Here is a 24,410-nt window from a genome sequence, read left to right on the forward strand (position 1 = left end):
TACCAGACAATGGGATAGAAAAGGGTGCATGTCCAAAGATCCAAACCAAGGAGCTAACCGCAGTAGAATCCAAAAACATGGCAGCACTCCACAGGTTGGAAAAAGGAAGGAATTAAAATATATTCACTCAGTGGTATAGGTGGGTAGATAAAGTTTTATTTCCTACCTTTTTTCGACTTATGAAGTGCTATTTTGTTTTTTTTTTATAATTTTATTATTCCTGATTTAAGGGCCCCTTCACACGGCGTAAGCGCTCGGCTCATTCTGAGCCGTACACGCATGTGCTTCTAAACACTTCCCATTCACTTCAATGGGAGCGCTGGTAAAGCCGGCTTTACGCGCGCTCCCATTGAAGTGAACGGGAAGTGTTTAGAAGCGCTCACGTGTACGGCTCGGAATGAGCCGAGCGCCTACGCCGTGTGAAGGGGCCCTTATTATAAATAAAGCTATTTTCCTTATGGGCTATAGATACTTTGAGATCAATTTTTACATTTAATGGCTCGTATTTTAAAAATTTTGGACTAACTAGCTTCTGCTGATGGCAAGTATATACTGTATGTTACATAGAAAGCTGCAGAATGCCATTCACTAGCAAACCCACCAGACTGGATAGTTCTCGGTTCAGTCCACATTTCCTCTATCTTTCCTCATGTACAATGTTTTAGGCCTCATGCGCACAAGGGACCTGAGTCATGAAATTCTGTCCAGACATCAGATGGATTTTTTGGCCAAACCTAGTTAGGATGCAGGGACCTCCTACTATGTACAATATGAAACAGGAAGGGACTCCCAGCATTATAGATTCCTCCAATTTGGTTATAAATCAGTAGAAGATTATTCTCAAGGGGGAGAGAAGGGTTCTTGAGACGGAATCATCTGACAGTCAGTGTATGGCATACTGCAGCTTGCTATGTGGTGTAATACATGCAGGTTGTAGAATCCTATCAATCCAAATTATTTCATGTAAGTTAATATCCCTTAAAAAGAAAAACAAATACCCCAATAACTGATACCTTTGTTACTTTATTTTTCTAGAGCGCTAAAGCAGGATTTTGAGATTTTTTTGCATTAACAGAATATTTTCCTTCCTTTTCTGTGTTAGGACTACTATAATAAACTAAGGGACAGAACCGCAGCCTATATCAATGTGGACATTTCTGTGTTTGGTAAGGCCCTTTATCTTAAAAGTTAAGTAAAATAAATAGATGTCACAAGGTTGGGGACACACGGAGCGGAAACGCTTGAAGAAAATCTGCAGCATTTACCTTAAAGGGATTCTACCATTAAAACACAATTTTTTCTGCCTATCACATAGGAATAGCCTTAAGACAGGCTATTCTTCTCCTGCCTCTAGATGTCTTCTCCGCGCCGTTCGGTATAAATCCCGATTTCCGTGGGTATGCAAATTAGTTCTCTCACAGCACTGGGGGCGTCCCCAATGCTGCGAGAGAACTCTCCAGCCCCATCTCCATCTTCTTCAGGAACGGCCTCTTCATGCATCTTCTTCCGGCACTGGTGGTCAAACTTCTAGGCCTCGGTCCTTGGGCAGAGCCAACTGTGCATGCCCATGGGCCACAAGAAACCAAACAGCCACTTACTTACCTTGTAAGTGGCCATTTTTCTTGTGGCCGCGGGCATGCGCAGTCTGCTTTGCCCGAGGCCTAGAAGTTTGACCACCAGCCCCGGAAGAAGACGAGTGAAGAGGCCGTTCCTGAAGAAGATGGAGGAGGTGCTGGAGAGTTCTCTCCCAGCATTGGGGACGCCCCCAGTGCTGTTTGAGCGCTGGGGCCCACCCCCAGGTCTGCGAGAGAATTCATTTGCATACTGACGAAAACCGGATTATATACTGAACGGCGGCGAGGAGAACACATCTAAAGGTAGGAGAAGAATAGCCTTTCTTAAGGCTATTCCTATGTGATAGGCAGAAAAAATTGTGTTTTAATGATAGGATCCCTTTAATGAAATCTGCAACCAAAATATAGCGCCATTTTTTTTGTTGCAGAGTTCAACAGAAATGTTGCAGATTTACTTCTGCAGAAAATATCAATCTTTTTAAGGCACATTAGAATAACTCGGATACATTTCCATGTGACAGATTTGTTGCACAAATTTCTGCGATAGACAATGTACATGGAACGTCTGGCGGAATGAAGGAAGGGACATATTTGCAGAAACTTGTACAACAAGTCTGCTATGTATGAAGATACCTTTACAGAACACACAGACTTCAGGTCACTGACAATATTCTGACATTTCTTTCTGTAACCAGCAAACGCGACGTTAAGAGCTCAAGGGACACCGCCGGTTCAGAATGTAATTTTCACTGCTGCCAAACAGGTATAGTAACGTGTTATACATTAATATATAGACAAGTCAGTCCCGTAGTCACTCTATTCTGATATGTGAATAGAGATTGAAGGAGTAGAACCAGTCAGAGCCACCTCTAAAATACTTGAAATAATAGTTCCGGATCATCTTTTCTTGTAAAGTTGCATTGTGCTATTCCTCTGTTATTCTTCCTGGAAATGTATGAATAAATTCAAATCCGAGTCTTACTATTCAATGGAGTACTGATACCAGCACAGATTGGAAAATGTCAGTCTGAGTAGGGCCAATGGTACTTTAACAAGAGGAATGGTAACACCCAGTTGTCCATTGGTGTAAACAGGAAAGGAAGCAGAGTGACAGGTATTGGTTCTGATCACATGATCCGATGCTGGAACCAACCCAAAACCCTTTGGTACAACAAGTAAAAAGGAAGACAAATAATGCTCCCTGGACAACAGTCTCTTCTGTGGACTTACATGGACAGACACGGCCGTTTGTCACAGATATTGGTCTATATGAAACGGTACAGCTGTGTGAATAAGGCCTTAGACTAAACAGTTTAGAGACAAATCTGATGCAGTTTAACCCTTCGTTCACATCTGCGTTTGGTAATACGTTCGGGGAGTCCACATGGACGCATTTGCAAGCGCTGTGCAGTGAAAGCACACAGACCCCATAGACTATAATGGGGTTCGTGTGCTTGCTGCGCACTGCCTGCACGAATCATGCGGACAGGAAAGTAGATTGTGAAGTACTTTCCTGTCCGCATGTTCTGTGCAGAGATCTGGCCCAAGCACACAGACCCCATTATAGTCTATGGGGTCCGTGTGCTTTTACTGCACAGTGCTTGCAATTGCGTTTGGTAGTCCGTTCGGCGGGGGACCCCCATGCGGACTACCCCAGACGGTTTACCAATGCAGATGTGAAGGAGGTGTAAGACTGTCTAGCCCAAATTTGCAAATTTGTCAAAACTTTAGATGGGCTGTGTTCACACTACCTATCCATTTTGCGGACTATAATAAATTGGACGTTGTATTTCCTAGTGTATTTTTGTGTGCCATTCATGTGATATTCGTATCAACCATTTTTAACTTAGGGCGGATTCACATCTGCTCCCGGTCTCCGATTTAGCCGATCCGGCTGGTTTCCGTCTTCTGCCCTGCGAAACTGGACAGGAAACGGAAACCCGGCAGTCGGCTTTCAAACCCATTCACTTGAATGCGTTTGCAAAGATGACCACCCATGTGTGTCTTCTGCCTGTCCGTGGGGAAACAGTTTTTTTTTTAACTGGACACCAAGTTGGACATGCAGTGAAAAATGGACATCACATGGGTGACATCCGTGGGCTGTTTGCTTTATTTTACTGATCCATAGACTTGAATGGCTAAGACGAGTAGAGTAAGATAGAAAAAACTTGGGCATGCCATGATGTATTTCTCAGCATGGCTCCATTCACTGTAATGGGTCTGTGACATACATGATATTAGAAGGTGCCGTACTTGTCCGTGACCAGAAGAAATAGTCACTGCAGCCGGTCCATTGTTGTGTCTCTTGCTTCGTACAGGGACAAGTAGCGTAGCGTACTAACCATTCCCTCCCTTATTCCTCATAGGTGGGCACGCCGGTCAGCTCTTCTCTCAGCGTCTATGACAACTGGATTCGGTACTTTAATCGAAGCAGCTCACTCTATGGAGGAGTGATACCTCAGTAAGTCCAACAAACAGGTCCACTCACTATATCTATACCCCTGTTCACACTCCTATTCTCCTCTATCAGATTTGTGGTGATATCTCATGTCCAGAATAATGTGGTAGACCTAAACCTGATGGAGCCATTATAAGTCAGGTGGGGAGGGGGTGTATTATAAAGTATCAGTCAAACAGAACATGATGGGTCAAAACAGAATACAATGTTCTGTTGGGGATGTGGAGGGAAGCTGGGAAATAACCCCATTGTACTGGCATTGATTTATTTAAAGGGGTTGTCCAGGGAAATATAAAGTTTAGTAGAGTATTGTCTGCACTGGGGGCGGATTCACACCGGCACCCCGGTCTCCGTTTTCAGTTTCCGTCTTCTGCCCAAGAAACTGGACAGGAGACGGAAACGGGCAGTCACTTTTCAATGGGTTTGTAAAGTGTCTGCCCGTGAGTGTTTTATGGTCTCTGCGGAAAAACCGTTTTTTTTTTTAATGGACACAAAGTCGGACATGCAGAACTTTGTGTCCAGTTACGCCGCGGAGACCACAAAACACAGGCGCTTACGGGGGGGACATGGTCTTTTGGGTTTACGTCTCCTGTTGGCAGGAGACGGAAACTGAAAGCGGAGACCAGGGCGCAGATATGAATCCGCCCTAAGGCTTGGTTCACATCTGCGCCTGGATTCTGTTCCGGGATTCCGTCCCCAAATCCGCATTTTTGAGGAGGAAACCTGGCAGACCCCATTACAGTCTTTGGATTCTGTGGGTTTCTGCAGGTATCCGCTTTTTAAGTGGATTGTGTTCCCACTTTTCAGGTTCCAAAGCGGACCCTAAGAATGGAAACTTGAACGCAGGTGTGAACCTAGCTTTAGCTTTGTTTCTTCTTGCATAACCCTTTAATGACGTATGATCTGTGTTACATGTCATCATTAGAAAATATGTCTTCTCTACATGGGAATAGTGCCCTTGTATAGAGTGAAGGGGGTTTAAATTTTGATGGCCTGTCCTTAGGACTTTTCTGTATTTGCCACTTTACTGGAAACCTGAAGGACTCCATTGATGTTAATATGGTCAACAGAATTCACTCGGACATGGATTTGGCATATTGCCATGACATTGCTATACATACAGTACTAGTGTGAACAAGTAATAAGACATAATCATTCCTTTACTTCAGTGCCTATATGGTTCTACATAACATATATTTATTATATCATCTCCATTTTCCCATATAGGTTGGGTACACTCGGCGCTGGCAGCGACTACGCTCCATTCATTCATTATTTAGGCATCACTTCAATGGATCTTGCATACACCTATGACAGGGTAACTGAGAATGGCTGATCATACACATCGGTTAAATTGGTTGTGTAGTCTTGAGTTAGACAAATGTGCGGCCTCCACAGAGGTGTTTTACTGATACAGAGCTCCAAATCTCCTGCATAGACCTGGATTTATAAGACATCGTACTAGTTACCAGCTCAATGTGTCCCTTTTGGAATAAAAATACTAGTTTGGCAATAATCCCCGCATTATGTTATTAGGCTTATTAACAAGTCATGCATGATGTTAAGGGGGCTGCCTCTAGAGGGCAGCAAACAGAAGCACTGCTCTCCTAATTACATCCTGTAGAACAGATTTGCATATTTTTTTCCCATAGTCCCCTAGTGGAGCAGAAATGGCTTGTAAGTCTCCATTTGCCTGTCAAAGGTGCACACTCTCCCTAAGGAGTGTTATTATCCCTGATCCTAAGAAAAATGAAGCATTGACCGCTATAAAGATATATTAAATGTTGGACATGAACTTTATTGGTTGATGAAATCCTTGTTTTATTGTTAGGACTGAATTCATTTATATTGATGCCAGAAATGTTCTGAATTATTGAAGGTTTTATCTTTTATCTTCACTCCACAGAGTAAAACATCGGCCCGTATCTATCCCGCTTATCACACGGCATTTGACACATTCGATTATACAGATAAACATATTGATCCAGGTAACAAAACCAGTTCAACATCACAGTATAGAGGAGAGTAAAGGGGTCGTAAAAGGGATTTAATAGGGGATAGATGATGTCTGGTTGGTGGTGGTCTGACTGCAGGGGCCTACAATAACCATGAGCACTGGGGTCCTTTGTTCCCCCATATGAATAGAGAAGCAGTCGGGCATTCAAACTAAACATCCTTTGGGACAGGATCTCATCATGTAGTAGAAAGGAAACATATGGGGAATTTATTAAGGTTATCCCACCAGTTGTGCATTTTTTGGCCAAACAGTGATCTTTGGAAATATCTTGCCATTTGTGCCCAAAAATGCATCGAGGTGAGTCCAGTCCCCAACACAATAATGGTCAAATAGAAGACACCTACATCATAAAGGTACTATGGTTTACTTCCTAGGGACTGTTGAAGGGTGGTCCGTCCCCTCCTAATAATTTTGGTTCATCTGCCAATATCAAGATCGCTACATCATGTGTTAGTCTTAATAAATTCCCCCAATTCCTTCTTCCTCCTGGTGGCCCATCCCTGCACCGCAGAGACCATCATGATGTGTCCTTCACCTTCTTGTCAGACTCATATCTTCTACATCTCTTGTAGGATTCACCAGTCATCAGACAGTGGCCCGTACAGCCGGCAATGTTCTGGTGCGACTCGCCGACAGTCTCATCCTTCCTCTTGGGCCAAGAGATTACTTAGAAACACTGGAAAACTACTACAACACTGCTGAAAGGGAGTTTTCTGGGCAGCTTTCAGCCAAAAACATCTCTTTGGGTAATGTAAACAAAAAGATATCCTTGTAATAAAACACATGTATCATTTCCATTTACTCATAGATTTCTAGGAGGAATTACAGAGGAACAGTGCAACACAAAGAATTTTTTACGATATGGCGAATACAAGGCTGAAGCAGATTTTTTTGTTGCAGATTTTGCTGCGTTTTTTTTTAGCCAAAGCCAAGAATAACTACTAGAGATGAGCGAACAGTAAAATGTTCGATATTCGTTTCGAGTAGCCCCTCAATATTCGACTACTCGAATCGAATATCGAACCCTATTATAGTCTATGGGGGAAAAATGCTCGTTTCAGGGGTAGGCAACATTTGATCAAATTACACTTACTAAGTCCACGAGTGAAGGTCGGGCTGGATTCTCTGAGAAGTCTTCTCTGTGCAGCGTCCCCACGGCATCTTCCGGCTCTGAATTCACTCTGCCAGGCATCGGGCCTGGGCAGAGCCGACTGCGCATGCCCGCACTACAAGAAAATGGCCGTTTACAGTCAAAGCAGCCATTTTCTTGTAGTGCGGGCATGCACAGTCGGCTCTGCCCAGGCCCGATGCCTGGCAGAGTGAATTCAGAGCCGGAAGACGCCGCGGGGAAGCTGCGCGGAGAAGACTTCTAAAGGTAGGAGAAGAACCAGCGTTGATTGGCCGACTGTATAGCATTCGGCCAATCAATGCTGGTTCTGCATCGAACTTTTCCATTCGAATAGCGAGTGGTACTCGATCGAGTATGAGTATTTCGAATACCGTAGTACTCGATCGAATACTACTCGCTCATCTCTAATAACTGCGAAAGGAATGGGAAATATCTAGGAAGTTCTTATACTTCTGCTCAATCCAATCCTGGCTTTGGCTCAAGAAACCGCAGCAAAATCTGCAACAAAAAAAGCTGCGTTTCCGCAACGTGAGGCCTCAGCCTAAAGTCGATCCTTATATTTGCTGTGGGAGCTTGAATAGCCGCCATCACTCTTACGGATATGTATGACTGCGGACTTGTTGGGGCAGACCTCTCTGCTTACTCTCTCGTCTAATCATTTTTTGTATATTGAATAAGTTACGAATAATTTTAGATTAATGTCGGCTATCTGTGTTTCAGTACCACTAAAGAATGCAGTAGCGAGATACAAGACGTTTTCTGAGGAGCTCCACAAGACCATTTCAGAGCTGAAGGATGCAAAAGAGACGTAAGTTATAGACATTAGGTTTCTAACTCCCAGAATGGGATGTCAGTCGTACACGTGTAACCAGGGGCAGAAACCCAGGCCCCACACTGAACAGAGCTCAGAGGGTCCCCTGCTTACCACTATTATCTATTACTTAGTAGTGACCCCTCCTCGGTCTTGACTGATGCCCTGCAGGCAAACATGTTGTACATGATGTCCTGGCGTTGCCAGTTTCTGGATGTAATGAGCCGCAGATACTGAAGCCACTCCATGATGGCAGCACCAGAGCCTTGCACCTGATATGACAGGTCAAGAGTGGGGACCACCAAAGGGTTAGGACTGCGGAGAGACCCAGAAATGCCAAATCTGCCCCTGCATGTAAGAGAATCAGCACCCACAATAGATGTGTCCTCCCCATCACGGCCCTGCAATAGTAGGCCTGGTTCACATCTGCATACATTGGGGACCGCCTCAGGGGAATACCGAACGCATTAAACAGCCGTGAGCAATGAAACCCACTGACCCCATAGACTATAATGGGTCCGTGTGTTTTCTGCGCTATGTCTGCACGAGTTATGCGGAGAGAAAACTATTTTCTTCCCTGCATGATTCATGTGGACACCGCACAGAAAACACACGGACCCCATTACAGTCTATGGGGTCCGTGTGCTTTCATTGCTCATTGCTTTTTAATGTGTTCGGTATTCCGTTCGGGGGGGTCCCCAAGTGGAATACCATACGCAGATGTGAACCAGCCCTAAGAGAGTTGTAAGGTTCCTGTCCCAAGGTGGACAACAGTCCATGTCAGATGCTTAGCTGTGGTGCTTTGATGTAAGGTATGATAACTCTAATATCACCATACGCCCATACTCAACAACTAGATGGATGGGATTGGGGTTTAACTAAACCTCATACACACATAATAGAAAAAAAATCCGTCACTACATACTTTTGACACTGTGGAACCAGGGGAATGTGAATTTAGTCAAACACTTTCAGTATGAATAATAGAGGAACAGTCCAGCGCACATTATGGGGAATACAAGGTCTCATTAGATATGTTAGGAGAGACGACAGGTCGTTCTTAAAGGGGTATTCCATTGACGCTTGTTCACTAACCTGCAGGCTGTTGTGCTCTCTTCACTTCCTGCTTTTCTCGGCACATTGGTGGGCAGGGTTTCACTTGCACGGGATTGGTTGTAAATGAATTACCACAGTGTGAAGCTGATGTAGCAGAGCTGGATTTGAGTCAGTTTGCATTACATACAGAGGTAATGGACTCCCTATCTCAGCCCTTATCAGCCAAATTCAATTAAACCGGCTGATAAGAGCTCAGAAATCCCCAACTTAAAAGACACAAACAGCTCAGAGCTGCTCCCAGCCCCCCCCCCCCCCCCCCTGAGAGCAGGCAGCTACATCACTTGACAAATGAGCAGATAATCCCAAGGGCCATAGAAATGGAGTGTAAACAATTAAGTGAATAAATTAAGATAGGGGCCAAACAAAGCAGTGTTGATGAAGCAATGTATTTAGGAAAAGTCTTAAATCCACATAAACTAGCAGTATAGATAGGATGCTTGTGATGGGACAACCCCTTTAACCATGTCTCCTTCTCCATATCTAGGCCACTTAGAGTTCGCATGATCAATGACCAGCTTATGTTGCTGGAGCGAGCCTTCATCAACCATTTTGCATTCCCGGATAAACTTTATTACAGGTAACGTATTATATGGATATTTGATGCATTAAAAAGGGAAAACTGCTTTATTGATGTACATCGTAGCAACTCCTCTATGGCCAGGGTGGGAGGAAGCTTTAGGCATTTCCTTGCTCATGTCTGTCTCCTTCATCCCTACAGTCATGTCATCTGGGCATCTCGAAGTTCCAGCGTTGCCACCTTCCCAGGAATTGCAGACGCTTATGCCAAGGCAGTTTCCTCAGGGCTCGAAGATGACTGGGCCCAAGTGCACCACCACATCACGGTGGCTGCCACGGCGGTGGATAACGCGGCCTCGACTCTGCAAACCGCGGCGTCTATTTAAAGACAGGACTAAAATGACAACCATAAAGCATTATTTTCTATCTTTACGTCACGTATGTCCTTTCCTCTCCATGGATCATTACAAGTAATAAAAACACCTGTAATACGTCTTCACCAGCTGTCCACCATTGCTTCTGCTCCCCCATGCCTGATTCAGATCAACATCTATGTGTCATCATTGGGGCAATATTTATTGCATCTGGAAACAGCGTCCATGTTGATCTAGCTCACGCTGCTTTTTGGCATGCTTTTATAGTCCGAGATTTATATACTGGATGAATTTCCTGGCACGTGAAGCCAAAAGCAGTGCCCGAGCGCAGTGTGAATGCAGCCTGATAGGGATGTTTATAGGAACCAAGGAATCACACATACAACCTACAAAGAGAATTTTCTGTAGAGTAAAGATCATTTCTGATATTAAAACGCGTCCTCTTCTATAAAGTTCTATTCTTTGTTGGAGTCATTGATAAGACCTTATATACAGCGATATTACAGCTCGGTAAAAGCTGACTAAGGCTGAGGTTTTCTGCTTACAAGAATGGACCTCCGTTTCTGTATGTGGCCGTTGTTGTAGTGATCCACCTATCCTGCGACGGACCAGAACAATGGAGAGGCTGACGCTACTGTGAACCTAGTGTAAGAAGTCTGTGGGCCATACTTTACCTCTGTATTACTCCCATTTCAAGAGTTATGACATTTCTTTATATACAATATTATGAAGGTAGTTTCCACCATTGTAGAATCTAATCGGAAAACCAAAATAGGGGGCTCGGGGGTCATGGCTATGATGGCTGAGGACTTAGTAGCCACTGGTCAACAGAGTAAGGGCTAGCGGCCATAGCGGGAGATTTCTTCTCTCTGTAAACCACTTAGGGCTCATTCACATGGGCACTAGGGGGCGGATTATGGCGCATAATCCACGTCATAATCCGCCCTCTCATAATGGTGGTCTATGTAGACTGCTAGGCTACTTTTTTCACTCACGGAAAAAAGAAGCGGACTGCCCTTTCTTCAGGCAGGTTCCACGGCTCGTCGAGCTGCGGCGTCCTCCTGGCCGCAGCAACCTCCACAATTGGCCCATTCATTTGAGCCTGCTCTGGAGGGGGAAGCCGAGAGAGTCGTGGCAGGTGGGTTTTGACCCGAGAGTGACGCGGCTCCCCACGTCACTCTTGGTGCCAAAATCCGCCGTACCCCCCCGTGTGAACTTAGCCTTAGATACCACAGTTGCTATTAAACATATCATCTAAGGGGTTAAATGGCTAGGATTAGATTTATCTACGCCAGTGTTCTCAGAATGTGTGGAAACCAATCCAATTTCTGGGCCCCTACAACCAGAACGAAAGAACCACTGCAACGCCATTGCTATCAAGTCTGATACTACAGTAAACAGGAACTATATACAGCACTACCGCTATCTATACAGCTTGGTCTTTGTACATGGAGTATTGCTGATACTTTGCTAAAGGACTTGACAACCCACACGGTCACCACTACAACTCCCACCAGGGATCTGGTTTTATAGATGTTGAAGAGGTTTTTGTTTTTTTTTGTAGATTGTCAGCCCCATATAGGGATCACAATGTACATTTTTTTTTCCTATCAGTATGTCTTTGTAGAATGGGAGGAAATCCACGCCAACACAGGGAGAACATACAAACTCCTTGCAGATGTTGTTCCTGGTGGGAACCCAGGACTCCAGTGCTGCAAGGCTGCAGTGCTAACCACTGAGCCACCATGTTGCCCCGAAAAGTTTTCTATACAGTTCATGTGACTAAGCCTTTGTATTTATGAATATAAGTATATTTCAGCACCAAAATTGAGGATAATATTCTTATGTAGACCTATGTGCGATGTCACATACATTGCGCGCCACTCTGAATAGGAGTTACTTATTTTTGCAAGGTTTTTTTTTTCTAAATAGGTAGAATTTTCTTTGGATATTTTTTTCATATATGTATTTGTCCAAAATGTATACAATTTACAAGTACATTAGGTATTAAGACGACAGATATGAATTGTTCACAATGTTCACATTCCTAAAATATAAAAATTATTGTGCAGTATAATAAGTTCGTCATGGCGGAATACAACATGGACAGTTTAGGCTTTCACCCGTGGCACAAACCGCAGTTTTAGACTAAGGCCTCACGTAGCGAGCCACAGCCAAAAAGCACTGCGATCCCGAAACAATTGTAACAGAAAGTCCACAGAATTTTCTCCTACTGACTTTCTGCTTCAATTATGACTACACGGAAACCGCCGGCATTTCCGTTGGTATACTTGACATACTGCGAGTTACAAAAACGCAACGGTTTTGGAAACTACAGCATTTCCGCTGCGGGTATTTTTCTGCAACGTGTGGATGGGATTCGCAGGGACTGTAAAACGTTGCATATACGCCACGTGGGGTCCTGATCTTAAAGCAGTTTGTTGACTTGCCTCAAATAATGTATTTTGTGAAATGATTCTTGGCCAAAGATACGTCTTACTGCCGTTTCTGCAACAAAACCGTTTAGTGCAATAATACACAGGACCTGCAAAAGATCCTGCACACATAAGGCAAAGATATAGTGAAGCAGTGATATAGGATTACAACCCGCCATACCAGGTCTGATCCGTACATTAGGTTTCTCTAGAGCAGGGGTAGGGAACGTACGGCTCTCCAGCTGTTGCAAAACTACAACTCCCAGCATGCATACTGGCTCTGCTGTTCTTGGAACTCCCATGGAAGTGTATGGAGCATGATGGAAGTTGTAGTTTCACAGCAGCTGGAGAGCCGAAGGTTCCCTACCCCAGATCTTAGAGGAACGTAAAGCAACGATCTTGAATTAAGCATCTCCAGTGTTAGATGTAAGAAACGCATATTGTGCTTTATCACTTTACACACGATCTTCCAGTTACGATGCAAACAAGTATTTCAGATATACAGAAATTTCTATTAAATAACACATCGACGAACATCCGTGAGAGGAACGTTTCATTGTTCCGGCAGTGTCCAGGAGTTTTTCTGTGACTGGTGTGTGGACAGTTGTGGAAAAATCAAAGAGTAATGGAAGCACTTGGTTGTAGATTCTGCCGTAAAGTAACAGATCCTTTGTTCTAGGTCAGAAAGAAAGCGCACAGTTCTCATGTTGGGGATTCCAAACTCGGAAATAAAATATTACTTTATAAAGTCACTTTGTACCAGATCCAGGGACATCCGTTCCGGCAGGAGAGTCACTCAGTGCTGCCACCCATGTGAGCCTGAAAAATTTGCTCTGCGTGATGAAGATATTCTGCCGTTCTGCGTCTCACAGCGTCTCGCCTGTCCGGGCAGCGGTCATCTGGTAGAAGGAAATAAAGGTGCTCGGATTATTTGTTACCTTTTACCAGCTTGCATGTTACACAGCTAAGAATTCTCTACGACAAACCAATCTATAGGCCGCTATGTACCCGGTTATATAGGTTCTAGTTTACAATGGGATATATACGATAGCTATAACTTCTGACTTCTCTCCAACAGAAGTAAGCAGGGTTGTGGAGTCGGGAGGCAAAACCATCATCATCATCAATGGCTGACAGCTATGGTCAGTCAGAAGAAGTAAAGATTCTCTAATTCATTAATAAGCCAGCGATTGCATTTCTATGAAAGCAAATATGTAATTAAAAAATATTAATAACCATATTATTAAAAAAAATTATAGATTGATCCCGACACCACAGCCAAGGCCAAACATGCTGAGAGCAGATTTAAAAAAAAACAAAAAAAAAAAACACAACAACAAAACATCACATTAAAGGGGTTGTCTAGTATAAACTAAGAATTAACCCCTAAATAAACCCCATCCCCCCGACGACCTTCTAATTTACTTCAATTAAAAAAAAATAAAAATCTATAATTAATCATATCCCTGGAGAGGTCATGTGACCGCCCCAGGGACACTTTCTGATAATCTGGTGACGTTCCGACTCACAGCTTCTGAAACAGAACATCAGCAATCCTCTCCCCCACCCCCCTTCCTATCCCCATCAATACTTACCAAGCTTTCCTGTGTCTGGGAACGGCTCCGCCTCTCTTACTCTTCTAGTAGTGGGCGGAATAGTTTAGCTAGGGAGACGGGGGGGGGGGGGGAGTAATGGGTGAAATGGCTAGGGAGACTGGGGGAGGTGTGAGGGGCTAGTAGTGGGCAGGATAGCTTAGCTAGTGAGACAGAGATGGAGGGGAGGAGCGAGTAGTGGGCGGGTTAGTTAGGAAGACAGGGCTAGTAGTCCGCGAGCTAGCTAGGGAAACAGGGAAGGGGTGTGAGAGAGGGATCATGATATTTGTAGGCTAGGGAAGCTTGTAAACAAATGCAGAGGATGCCAGGAGCTTCCAGACAAAGCCAGAAATCACTCGCAACACTGCTAAAGGTATTTCGGTGCAATTATTAACCCATTAATAGCACTAAAGTACCTTCTTTTTTTTTTTTTTTAAGTTTTTTTAAGTTTTTTGCCTGGAAAACCCCTTTAAGATATTTTTTTTTCATGAATATGCAGCAAGCTTTGTGCCAATGATACACTTGTGTGAAACAGACCTTAGACTCCAGAAATGGAGACATATAGAAATCCACATTATAAATCCCTGTATAATACTTATCAGATCCTTGCACTATAAATTACCTTTCACTCCTTTTAACAAAATATCTACTGCGTTTCTGAAGAGTCTGAACGCCTCGGGGTAGTCGCCGGCTGATTCCTTCTCCATTGCTTTCTGGACTTCAGCTGTAGCTTGTGAGAGATACAATGCTCCATCTTCTTCTTCACCGAGAGGAAGGTCAGATGTCACCTCTTCTCCCTCACACCGCAAAGACAACAGGTTCAGAGAGGACTCTGTCTCCAGTAATGCACCGTCTATATACAACAAATGGCTCAGATTATACATGTGACAGTATATACACAGGTAGCACATCAGGCGTAGGCAGCTTAATGGGAGTCACCCCTAAAGTATATTACTAGGGCTAGTAATATGCTTTAACCCCCCGCCATTCACACCCGTAATTCAGGGACCCCTGTTCTCATGATCGGTCCCTTAGTGATCATACATTTAGCAAATATCCGGTGAATAGGTGATAAAAGTTGCTTATGGATAAACCGCTTAAGGGTACCATCCAAAATGGGGTTACCAGCAACATACACAAGACATGTATACCTTCAGCATAGCAAGGGTCAAAGAGCGCCAAGTCATTGGGAGCCAAGGCTTTTGCAGCTGGAGTTGGATTTGTTGTCTCTTCTTCTCCAGGATGGCTTATATCTTCAGTCATATCAAACAGTAAGTCGAGCTGGCTTGGTTCTGCAAGAAATAACTTACATTATAGGAGACTGAAGCCCTCATACTACTTTAAAGGGATCCTATCATTAAAACACAATTTTTTCTGCCTATCACGTAGGAATAGCCTTAAGAAAGACTATTCTTCTCCTACCTTTAGATGTCTTCTCTGGCCGCTGTTCGGTAGAAATCCCTGTTTTCATTGGTATGCAAATTAGTTCTCTCGCAGCACTGGGAGCGGTCCCCAGCACTCAAACAGCACTGGGGGCGTCCTCAGTGCTGCGAGAGAACTCTCCAGCGCCACCTCCATCTTCACGTCTTCTTCCAGCGCAGACGGCCATACTTGTAGGCCTCGGGCAGAGCCGACTGCGCATGCCCACAGGCCACAAGAAAATGGCTGCTCACTTATTGTAGCCTCCTAAATTAACAGAAAATGCATTGAATCCTATAAATCCTATGAATCCTGGCGCTGGGGGGTCAAACTTATAGGCCTCGGGCGCATAACCACAGGCCACAAGAAAATGGCCGCTTACATACTGTGTAAGCGGCCATTTTTCTTGTAGCCGCGGGCATGCACAGTCTGCTCTACCTGAGGCTTATAAGTTTGACCCCCAGCGCTAGAAGAAGACATTTTTCTGAAGAAGATGGAGGCAGCACTGGAGAGTTCTCTAGCAGCATTGGGGACACCCCAGTGCTGTTTGAGGGCTGAGGACCGCCCCCAGTGCTGCGAGATAACTTATTTGCATACAAACGAAAACCAGGATTTCTACGGAACGGCGGCGCGGAGAAGACATCTAAAGGTAGGAGAAGAATAGCTTTTCTTAAAGCTATTCCTATGTGGTAGGCAGAAAAAAATTGTGTTTTAATGATAGGACCCCTTTGACATTGGTAACATTTTAGACAACTCTGTCACTCAGGAGAGTGCTGGTGGGACATAGATGGAGTTTGCAAGAGGGAGACATAAGGGGTTCCTATGGGGCCTTAAAGACATCCGAAATCTCACCCTCCAGTAGTGTATGTCATTACACTTACCACTACTACTGACGGTTTCCTCCACTTCAGGCAACACTTGCGTCTCTGTCTCATCAAAGTCATCTAACACGTCCTTTACTTCTGTGACTTCTATAGAAGAGCTTCTTACTGGTTCTGGTATTAAAGGAGGAGGTAAGACTACTGCGTCTGCTGAGTCCGGACCATCTGATCGCATTGTAACGTCTCCTGCCTGGTTTATAAGATATGCACAACGCCATAGAATGACTTAGAAGAAAGTAAATGGCCAGTTAAGAGTTAACCTATTCTTAAATATCTTACCCTAAAAAACTCCTTTAGTTGTGGACTATTATTGAGGGCTGTGATGTTGACTGTGAACCTCAGCATATCTTCTGCAGCTTGCCTTCGCTCTTCTATCACTGGAGCTTCAAAACGGCCTGGGAAATGCAAGCCCTTTATTATAAGACTCATAGGCAAGCATACAAGTACAGCTACTATGGCAACTTGTTGTATATTAGTTTAACCACATCCCAAAGTCCACCTCTTTCCATCATTTATTAGTCGCTGCACTGATTCTGGCACGGTTGGAATTTTTTCTCTAGCCCCCGCCATTCCTGAGCAATCAATGCTGTTCGTTTTGGTTCCTGATATACTATTTAGTCTCTGTACTGTCAAGAGGGCGGTGTCAGGGTGGAGCAGACAAGGGGGTGCGATTCTGAACTCTGTAATTGGCTTCTTCTGAATAGCACCCCCTGACAGGCACTGCAGATATTACAAAGCATATCAGGAACCAAAACTAATTGTGCTTTTCGGGGAACAATGACGGCTACTAAGTAAATTCCATCAGTGGACTGGCGCCTATTAACATAGGCTAAAAACTGGAATTGGTGGAGGTGGTGAAATGTCCTCTTTAACAACAGTCATCGGAAATGTGAAACTGCTGTAGTAGCAAATTTTCCCAGCTGCATTACTGCCCAGCACCTGAGGGGGTCAGTAACCTATAACCAACCCTCACAGATTACACTGTTGGTGTGCGCTAGTTTTGCGTTCCACATTTCTGTTCCTCCGATGGAGCAGAAAAATGGATTTCCCCGCACAGATGTGAACATAGTGCTAAGAATTCTTTGTGTTAGCCTTGGGGTGAGGAATCATTTGATAGAATTACACAACTAAGCCTATTAGATTATAGTAACATGTGATAAATTGCATATTTTTTGCTATGGAATGGTTTAAGAAAAACCTGAAGCTTTCACAGGACCAGTGAAGTGAATGAAATGCTGACCAAATCTTATCCATGTGCTGTGGGAAAAAAAAAACAACCAAAAAAAAACGCAGCGGGAATTGATCCATGGAATGGAAATGTCAATTTAGGATTTTTCAAGGCAGATTTTACACGCGGCAGAAATTGCAAAGAATTAGGCCACATGCACAGAGTAGTGCAGGACACATGTCTGTCTTAATGGATCATCCAAAAAACAGGACAGGTCCTATTAGTAGAGATGAGCGAACACTGTTCGGATCAGCCGTTCCGAACAGCACGCTCCCATAGAAATGAATGGAAGAACCTGGCACGTACACTTTGCCGGCGGCCGGTCACTGTGCCAGGTGCTTCCATTCATTTCTATGGGAGCGTGCTGTTCGGAACGGCTGATCCGAACAGTGTTCGCTCATCTCTACCTATTAGGTGTATTCACAGATCCATCAATAGATTCAAGTCTATGAGGGATCTGTGAAAATGGAGGCAAAACCGCCATGAAAAAAAATGGACGTTGCATTCTTTTTGCACGGCCTTCTCCCCATGGTGGAGAAACATCCCGTCCTTCTCCACAACGTTCCCATTCTGAACATGGCCGCTGATGACCAACCACCCATGAGCAGCCTCTATTGCAATACATTGCATGTTAAACTAGAACTTGTACATTATTTAGACTGGTGGTCCCATAACCCACCATTAGCCCAATGTTCAAGATGGTGGCCATGTTCTGGAGTCTGTAGACCAAAGAAAGACACTGTACCAGAATAAGCTAAGATGCTTCATTTCTAGGGTTGGGCCGATCTTGACTTTTCAGGATCGATTTTAAAATCCGATTTCCGATCATTTTTCATTCAAACCCGATCTTGATCCCAATTCCGATCCCAATGCAAGTCAATGGGATTTTTTTTATTAATCGGAGATCAGATTTTAAAAATAATCCTATTCACTATACAGCATGGAATCTAACAATTGTTAGAATCCACGCTGTGTAGTGAATCACTAAAGTAGCCAGAGGATTTTTTTTTTAATCCTCTGGCTACTTAGTCCCCCCTGGTGTCCACTTACCTGCAGAGATGGCTGCTCCGGTGCCCGGTGCCTTCCTTCTTCTTTGCCTCGCTGCCGCTCCACGCTGCTCTTCTCCCTTCGCTGCTCCCTCCCTGCCAGGTGAGGAGAGTGTGGGCGGGCACTGGGAGGGGAGACGTCACGTCTCCCCGCCCTGTACCTGCCCCCACTCTCCTAAGCCACAAGCCCCGCCTACCTAGCGCTTTAAACACTAACCTGGGAGGCGGGGCAGCGAGGCGAGAAGAAGGAGGACACCGGAGCAGCCATCTCTAGAGGTAAGTAGCTGCTAGAGATGTTTAGTTTAGCCTCCCATTTGAATGAATGGAGTCAGCCGGCGCGCAGGGGGTTAAGGCTGTGTGCCGGCTGCTTCCATTCATTCCTATGGAACTGCAGCGGAGCCTTCACACTGAGTATACAGCGTATACTCAGTGTGAAGTCTAAGCAAAGCATTGTGGGAAAAGATCACCGATCTCGATCCCACATAAAAAGATCATGTTCGGAATTCCGATCGCGATCGTGAAATTTTCTCGATCGCCGATCGGAATCCGATCTTTTCCGAACACGATCGCTCTACCCTATTCATTTCCACTGGAGATGTATTGGAGCAGTCTTCATACAAACTCCCATTTATAGTTCTTCATACATCCAGGTCCAAACAAAATGAAAAAGGAAGGAAGTGAAATTCCAGGTTTCCTCCTCAGCCCGTCACAATCGAGATCATTGGGCTCCATAACATGACAAAGCTACTTATGGGGACTCACCGAAAACCTGGGCGCGGGGAAATGGTGGGAACTCCTGAGTGCGCTGGAAGAGATTTCTATGAGTATATGAGAGTTCTCCATGAAGTTTCTTAAAGTCGCTGTAGCGTTTCCAAACCACAATCTAAAAGACAATATACTGTTATGTATCCAGGAGAATAGGAATGTGAAGCACTGATATAGGGGGTTTAAAGGGGCGGTGCAGCCGCCACATCTATAAAGTAAATTTAGAATGCTCGAAAAGAATAAAAGCAGTGACCCCATAGCTGGAAGAGCAGAAAATGGAAGGGGAGGACGACAAAGCAGAGGATCATTAGCAACTGAGAATCCATATGGTACTATTTTATAGGATTCAATGCATTTTCTGTTAATTTAGGAGGCTACAATAAGTGAGCAGCCATTTTCTTTTGGCCTGTGGGCATGCGCAGTCAGCTCTGCCCAAGGCCTACAAGTATGGCCGTATGCGCTGCAAGAAGACGTGAAGATGGAGGTGGCGCTGGAGAGTTCTCTCGCATCATTGGGGACGCCCCCAGTGCTGTTTGAGCGCTAGGGCCCGCCCCAGTGCTGCGAGAGAACTCATTTGCATACTGACGGAAAACGGGATTTCTACAAAACGATGGCACGGAGAAGACATCTGAAGGTAGAAGAAGAATAGCCTTTCTTAAGGCTATTCCTACGTGTCCACCAGAAAAAAAATGTGTTTTAATGATAGGATCCCTTTAACGCTGATCCCTTTAAGGGTATGTCTACACATACAAGTTTTTGGCTGCAGATTTTGCTGGTAAATTCGCAATGAACCTGCATGTGTAATACCTGAGGAATTTGTCATGGATTAAGCTGCAGAATTCACACTATGAGTCCCATAAAGTGAATTTGGGCAGGCTGCATTTCCTTACACTGCCAGGCTGCTGGGAGTGGCGCTCTGCTGAGAAAAATTTAATGCAGATCAGCACTGCAGCCCATTCATTTCCAAGATTGGTGGGGGTCCCAGAGACCAGACCCCACTGCTAATAAAGTGATATGTCGTCACTTTATAAACATGGGAATATCCCATAATACAACTCCGCTATATGGTGTAGACACATTATTACATGTCCAGACATTACAGGGCACCATGGTGGAGATCATTGATAAAATACCTCTTTAACATCCTGGGGATTCTTCTTTGATATAAACTGCGTAAAATAAGAAAACATGGTTATAGGGTCAGACATAGAAACCAAGACACACAAAGATCAACATTGAAGGGATTGTACCAGAACCGGAAAAACATATCTGCCTTCGAAGTGAATGGAGCTGAGCTGCAATAAATGACACCTGCCAGGTGTGGCGCTGTTTCTGGCTAAAGCAAATATGGTTTTTCCAAGCTTGGTAAATCCTTTTAACTATTAAAAGTGATATTTCTAGTTCATGTTGTCATATGAGGCCGAGACTTCTAGTTGGACACTGCTTAAAGGGATCCTATCATTGGATACTGTTTTTTTCTCAATAACATGTAGGAATAGCCTTAAGAAAGGAGGCAACTGTGCTTGCCCGGGCCACAAAAAAATGGCCGCTTGCACAGGAAACTGGTGTAAGCGGCCATTTTCTTGTGGCCCAGGCATGCGCAGTCGGCTCTGCCCAAGGCCTAGAAAATTGAAACCCAGGACGGAAGACGGCACAGGGAGAAGGCGTTCCAGAAGAAGATGGAGGTGGCGCTGGAGAGTTCTCTCGCAGCATTGGGGATGCCCCCAGTACTGTTTGAGTGCTGGGGACCGCCCCCAGTGCTGCGAGATAACTCATTTGCATACCGAAGAAAACCAGGATTTCTACCAAAGGGCGGTGTGGAGAAGAGATCTTAAGGTAGGAGGAGAATAGCCTTTATTAATGCTATTCCTATGTGTTATTGAGAAAAAAAAAAAAACGGTATCCAATGATAGTATCCCTTTAATCTTTTTGGGACTAGAAATTGTAGTGGCAACTAGGGGGTCACAAAGCTCCATTTATTGTCAATAGTGAAGGGGTTGCTGGGTGACCATGAGAACTTTGGTTGTGGCTACAGTTGTAGCCCTAGCATTATCCTTAAAGGGGTTGCCCAGGACCTGAAGGTAATTGATACTGGTCATCAGTATTAGAACAATTGGCGTCTGACAACTAGTCCCTGAAATGGTCACGTTCCAGTTTCTGGAAGCCATATGCTAGGTATATGGCCGGAAGCAGCCCTGTTTCTATTCAAGTGAATAGGCTGCAATTCTAGGCACCACCGCTACAGTGTATGGAGCCCTGTATACGTCCACGAGTATGCCGACTGCGACGTATGAATAAGGTCATGTGATACAGGTCATCTCCCTCCAGCCTGATCTTCAATGACTGCTCATGTGATCGGATCAGCAGACGGCCAAAGGCAACTATTCTTCATCTCACATCCAAGATGATGTGCTCAAGTTGGCTGCAATTCTTCATATAGGAGATGTTTCTTAAAGGAGCTTATAGAGCGGCAAGAACTAAACAGTTGGCACAGTATACAGTTCTGGATAAGTCTGTCATTCATTTATATCCCTGCTTATTCTCTAGGAGTCCAGTGGGCGGTTCTACTCAGTGACTGACAGCTATCTCTATACGTACACACATACTGGGACATGCTGTCCGAACATCGATTAGAACCGCCCACTGGACTCCTAAGCATAGAATGAGCACAGATTGTAATGAATAATTGACAAGTTATACTGAATCTTTTTCCACAAACCTATATATCAATATATCAATCTGCTCAGCAGATTTTGCTCTATAACATGCCGTCTGTGGATAGGATGACACTTTGAATGTGGAAGATTCCCTTTAAATGACCCCTATTGCCCTTCTCAGCATACTGAAGATTGATCGCAGTTGTCCCATTCATCTGTATAAAACTTAATATTGCTTGGGGGGGGGGGGGGTTTGAGGTCACAACAAAACCCGCCACATAGGAATACACCTCGATTCACAGTTTCTGAGAAGGTTTATAAAGGTATACTGGGGAATGGCGGTACTTACAATTGTGTAACACTGTACTTTAGATCCATCACGTGAACAGTGACATTATAATGCAAGTGTGTAGTAGTAGATAGTCACCGCCTTACAGGCTAGAAATCTCAGAATCACGTTACAAGCTTTTACAAGTTTGCCCAAGGCAGGTGATCTATCAGAACTGAGAACCAGGGAGCGGTCACCGACCGACCGTATGCAACCAGCACTATGTGACCAATAAAAGGGCAACACCCAGTATAGTCAGAAAGTCACATATCTAAAGAGCATTATGGCTAGAACTATAGGATTCTGAATGTTCACCTATATTCGGAAATCCTGTGCAAGTGAACTACTGAGATAGGAATACCCCTTTAAAGCCAACTCCTCTATGGGTACTAAACCAATAACATCCCTGGGGGGCAGGAGACGGACATATTCCACCTTACACTTATGGGCACAAGTTCGCTTATTACCAATAAAAATAACTGTTATGCAAATTAGATAGCAAGTGCCCCGAGGGTGGTTCCAGGTTTAGCAAGTGCTTCGGGTCGCTCCGGTAAATTCTCTGGGATTCTGTCCTGTAAATCTGGCAGGGGTGCATAGTAAAGATATATAGGGTTACAGCATATGTACGGTACGCTCCCAGCCATGAGCACTGGCCTTATAAGTGTACTGTGCATCAGCGGTGGAACTAACATCTTGTGTCCCGGGCCCCCGACCTCATCCTTATAGTGAATTCTTGATAGTGATGGTTACGGGGGCTAAGGAGTGTAATCCACCTTAGTGTGGTTCGGGTAATCTGTGAGTCTCCTTGGTTTATGGGCCAGATGGAGCTGCAATCTAATTACTGATGCCAGTGCTTATCGCCCCCCTTAGGCTCCTGGGCCCCGGTGTGACTGCACCCTCTGCACCCCCTCACGTTACCCCCCTACTGTACAGGCAATGTCACCATACTTTAATGCTAAGAACAGAACAATGAAGACATCAGTTAAGACCAAGGGGGCGGAGTTTGATCCCACTCTACTGACAACCCCTGGAGCACTTGTGAAGTTTGGGACCGCCCTCAGGGCACTTGCAACCTCTTGTATAATAGGGCGCAGTCACAATGAGGACATGTGTACGTGCCCTATGCCGTACTGTTACTGGCTTAGTGTCCCTTTATAAGTTATATATGTGCCCCCTCCTCCAGTAACACAGGATCTCTGTATTCCCTTACTATTGTGCCTCCATCATACACCCAGGGAGGAGGACACTGCCAGCTCTGTCCTAGGTGTCACTTACCTCAGCAGTGACCTTGTACTCTGTAAACCCCTTCGGATTAGTTCGGGTTTCGGTCACGTGATACCTCCGGTCATACTGATCCCGGACAGCCCGGGACATTATAGATCGATGTTGCTGTCACTTCTGCCCCTTTAAGAAAGCAAAGCCTCATGTGATGTTAAAGAGCATGCGCACTGCGTACACACTGCCAACCAGCGCTTACTATTCTATAGTGTGCGCGCAAAGCGGAAGACGGGTGCTGCCATCCAAGGGCAGGTGCGCATGCGCACATTGTAAGGCAGAGCATTGCATGTATAAATACATGGATTTCTGTGTGTCCCGTTGTTGTATCCCGCAGTGTGAAGGCCGGGGGTCCTCCATGTACCGGCAGAATAACACTAGAAGCTTTACTTTCATTCCAATAGAGTAATTCGTGGCGTGGGGCGTGGCCTCTGCATGACAGGGGGGCGGGGTTTGGGTGTAAAAGGGGAACTCCTATATGGGAACATAAACAAAGACTATAAATCTAGGGCTGCACAGCAACTATGGCCGTAATTTATACCCTACTGCCAAGTCACCAATATAAGCGAATAGCCACAATATGACCTCTAGAATGGCGCAAACATGACTTCTAGTCACAAAAAGATCATGAGGCTTTCATGAGCAAAATCCTACATGTCGGGTTTTGCTGTCCGCTTAAAAAGTCGGACATCTTTGGGAACGGACACTTAAGGACAGACACGGAAAGTAAAAGAAGGCACCCGATGTCCATTTAAATCAATGCAAAATGTCACGGACACAGCTAGTGTC

At 44.7% G+C, this 24,410-nt stretch overlaps 2 protein-coding genes across 2 annotated transcripts in view; one reads left to right on the forward strand and one right to left on the reverse strand.

Annotated features, from left to right (window-relative positions):
* Positions 1 to 10,007, forward strand: part of NAALADL1 (N-acetylated alpha-linked acidic dipeptidase like 1) — a 29,742-nt gene extending 19,735 nt beyond the window's left edge. The window contains exons 11-19 of the mRNA XM_075280502.1: positions 1,103 to 1,166; positions 2,270 to 2,337; positions 3,941 to 4,035; positions 5,260 to 5,350; positions 5,939 to 6,020; positions 6,622 to 6,795; positions 7,899 to 7,986; positions 9,590 to 9,682; positions 9,824 to 10,007. Coding sequence (XP_075136603.1) covers positions 1,103 to 1,166; positions 2,270 to 2,337; positions 3,941 to 4,035; positions 5,260 to 5,350; positions 5,939 to 6,020; positions 6,622 to 6,795; positions 7,899 to 7,986; positions 9,590 to 9,682; positions 9,824 to 10,007 — 939 coding nt within the window. The remainder of the gene's footprint in view (positions 1 to 1,102; positions 1,167 to 2,269; positions 2,338 to 3,940; positions 4,036 to 5,259; positions 5,351 to 5,938; positions 6,021 to 6,621; positions 6,796 to 7,898; positions 7,987 to 9,589; positions 9,683 to 9,823) is intronic.
* Positions 10,008 to 12,009: 2,002 nt separating this feature from the next.
* On the reverse strand, positions 12,010 to 23,761 carry SNX15 (sorting nexin 15). The gene is made up of 8 exons (XM_075280503.1): positions 23,622 to 23,761; positions 20,495 to 20,530; positions 19,359 to 19,479; positions 16,602 to 16,717; positions 16,323 to 16,512; positions 15,174 to 15,314; positions 14,645 to 14,875; positions 12,010 to 13,329 (listed from the first exon to the last, which is right to left on the reverse strand). Exons 1-8 carry the CDS (start codon positions 23,718 to 23,720, stop codon positions 13,223 to 13,225), a joined length of 1,041 nt encoding a protein of 346 aa, XP_075136604.1. The 5' UTR covers positions 23,721 to 23,761; the 3' UTR covers positions 12,010 to 13,222.
* Between the last annotated feature and the right edge of the window lie 649 nt (positions 23,762 to 24,410).

This window comes from Leptodactylus fuscus, chromosome 7 (genome assembly GCF_031893055.1).
Source record: "Leptodactylus fuscus isolate aLepFus1 chromosome 7, aLepFus1.hap2, whole genome shotgun sequence".
Lineage (NCBI taxonomy): Eukaryota > Metazoa > Chordata > Amphibia > Anura > Leptodactylidae > Leptodactylus > Leptodactylus fuscus.